This window comes from Carlito syrichta, unplaced genomic scaffold, assembly GCF_000164805.1.
Source record: "Carlito syrichta isolate Samal-C Ts95f unplaced genomic scaffold, Tarsius_syrichta-2.0.1 Scaffold301970, whole genome shotgun sequence".
NCBI classification, from domain to species: Eukaryota; Metazoa; Chordata; class Mammalia; order Primates; family Tarsiidae; genus Carlito; species Carlito syrichta.
Genome location: NW_007246066.1, coordinates 365,012 through 367,532, shown reverse-complemented (window position 1 = coordinate 367,532; position 2,521 = coordinate 365,012). Strand labels below are relative to the sequence as shown.

Sequence of the window (2,521 nt, the reverse complement as noted above, 5' to 3'; positions counted from 1 at the left end):
GTGCTTGTCTCTGGTGGGAGCAGCCTGGGAGCCAGGCCTTGGTGCAAGCTGCAAGGGCAAAGACGGTTCCAGGCTCACGACCCGCCCGGGCAACTTGGCGAGACCTCGCCTCTGCAATAAATCAAAAAATTAGCCGTGCGTGGTGGTGCACACCTGTAGTTCCGGCTACTTGGAAACCTGAGGCGGGAGGATTGCTGGAGCCCAGCCTGGGCGACAGAGTGAGACTCTGACTCAAAAAAAAAAAGACCCGCCCTGCCCACCACCACGCAGGCCTGGGACCCCGGCCCTGGGGACATTCCTCCAGACCTGGGGTTTCTGGGACAGAACGTTCTACTGGGAGGTGGGCCAGCCCCGCCGCCTCTTTCTAATTATAATCGAGTTTCATGATGATCATGGACCCTGGGAGCCCGGCGTGTTTGGCCAGCTTCCTGTGATTGACCCTCACGGCCGCGCGTGCCGTGACGTGCGCTTTCTGTGTGGCTTCTCACGGCATCCCAAAAAAACACCCGAGAGGTGGAGCCTGGGTACACCTGCACCTTGCACACGAGGCAACTGGGTCAGAGGAGAGAAGGAACCCTGAGATCACACAGCGGGAAGGGGGCCGGGTGGGAAGGAGGGGGCTTGTTCCCCAGGCAGCACCAGGCACCCCCTGCCGTCCCCGGGTCCGCCCTGCCCTCAGAGCCGCCGGCAGGTCACCCAAGACCCCAGGAAAAGAGATGCCGGGGCCATGACACAAGCCCCAGCCCCCTGGCCTCTGAGGCCAGCATCTCCCACAGCTGTGCCTGTCTGCGTGTGCCCAACCCTGGAAACCGGCTCTGTGTCGCCAACAGAAAATATGCCAGCTGGAGCCCGAGGGCCGCGTGAGGGTGGACCTGGTGCTGCAGGCGGCGGAAGCCCTGCTGGCCTGCTGCCCCGGGGACCAGAGGCCCCAGATCCTGGCCCAGCTGAAGGACGTCAAGACCCAGTGGGAGGAGACGGTCACCTACATGACTCATTGTCACAGGTAGGGCGGCCGGGGCCCGGCCTCGCCTGGCCTCGGTCCTCGGCGGCGGCCGACCCGCCCTGCCCACCACCAGGCAGGCCTGGGACCCCTGCCCCGGGGACATTCCTCCAGGCCTGGGGTTCCTGGGACGGGACGTTCTCCTGGGATGCCTTTCTAATTATCATCGCGCTCCATGACCATCATGGGTCCTGGGAGCCCGGCATGTTTGGCCAGCAGGTCCCAGTAGACTCACCACGGGGGCGCCCTCTGGCCGACGGCAGAGGGCTTGGGAGGAGGGATCCGTCCCCCCGCTATCAGTGTAGCCCCGAGTCCCTGACTGGACCCGGGAGGCGGGTGGTGCTTGGGAGGATACAGAGGGGTGGAGCCTCAGACCTGGCATGGACTTCTGCCCTGCTGGCTGCTTCCTGTATGGCCTTGGGAAGTCACTTGGCCTCTCTGAACCAAGCTTGTCTTCTTGATGGTGGGCGTGGTCGAGTGTTCCTTGAAGGCTGCCAGGAGGACGGAGGGGACGGAAAATGTCCAGGTCAAAGCTGCAGCGTGCTCCCCTCTGCGTGAAGCCCGAGTGCCTGGGGTGGGGATGGCCTCGCCCAGCACCTTCTGCCGGCCACACCCTTGCCCTGGAGGGTCCAACCAGAAAGGCTCGACGTTGCCAAGGGACATGGAGCCGCCTCCGTGTGACAGAGAGGGAGACTGAGGCGGGGGAGAGGCAGGGTTGCGAAGTGGGTTCCCAGCGCCCCAAAGCTCACACGCAGGCCCCAGCCTCCCGTGCCCACTGGGTGCCACCAGCCTGGACACTGTCACACCCTGCCGGTGACCGAGCGCCTTCCTACACGACTGGTCTCTTCTTGACTGTCCGTGGGCGCGCAGGTGCTAAGGGCTAGGCCAACCCGTTCAGAGCCCAGGCCAGGGAGGAATGATGGGGGGTGCCCGTGCCCCGACAGCGGGAGGCTGGGCAGAAACAGGGCTCTCCCCGCGGCCGGTGGTTCTGGGGGTAAGGCTGGGCCCTGAGTCTCCCAGGCCTGAGCCTCGCCCGGAAGCTTGTGTGCTGAGCAGAGGGGTCTTGGCCCGCTGGCCTGAGACCTTGAGGGGGGGCCTGGACTCCCCAGCCTCCGCCCGCTGCCCAGGTGACTCTGAGGCCAGAGGGCTGTCAGGGGACCCCTGCCCGGCAGGTCCCCGGGACTGGGAGGGGGCGCCCTGAGCATGTGGTCTCCGTCCACAGCCGCATCGAGTGGGTGTGGCTGCACTGGAGCGAGTACCTGCTGGCCCGGGACGAGTTCTGCCGCTGGTTCCAGAAGATGCTGGTGGCGCTGGAGCCCCCCGCCGAGCTGCAGCTGGGCCTGAAGGAGAAGCAGTGGCAGCTGGGCCATGCCCGGGTGCTGCTGCACCACGTGGACAGCCAAGCCGTGCTGCTGGACCGGCTGCTGGAGGAGGCCGCCGGCCTCTTCGGCCGGATCGGGGACCCCAGTGTGGACGAGGCCGCCCAGCAGAAGATGCAGGCCCAGTACGGCGCCGTGAAGG

The 2,521-nt window shown here is 66.0% G+C and overlaps 1 protein-coding gene across 1 annotated transcript in view; it reads left to right on the top strand.

The window, feature by feature from the left end:
* Positions 1 to 830: 830 nt before the first annotated feature.
* Positions 831 to 2,521, top strand: part of SYNE3 (spectrin repeat containing nuclear envelope family member 3) — a gene marked incomplete at its 5' end in the record, with an annotated part of 59,903 nt that continues 58,212 nt past the window's right edge. Inside the window, 2 exons of the mRNA XM_008055843.2 lie at positions 831 to 1,003; positions 2,223 to 2,521. Coding sequence (XP_008054034.2) covers positions 831 to 1,003; positions 2,223 to 2,521 — 472 coding nt within the window. The remainder of the gene's footprint in view (positions 1,004 to 2,222) is intronic.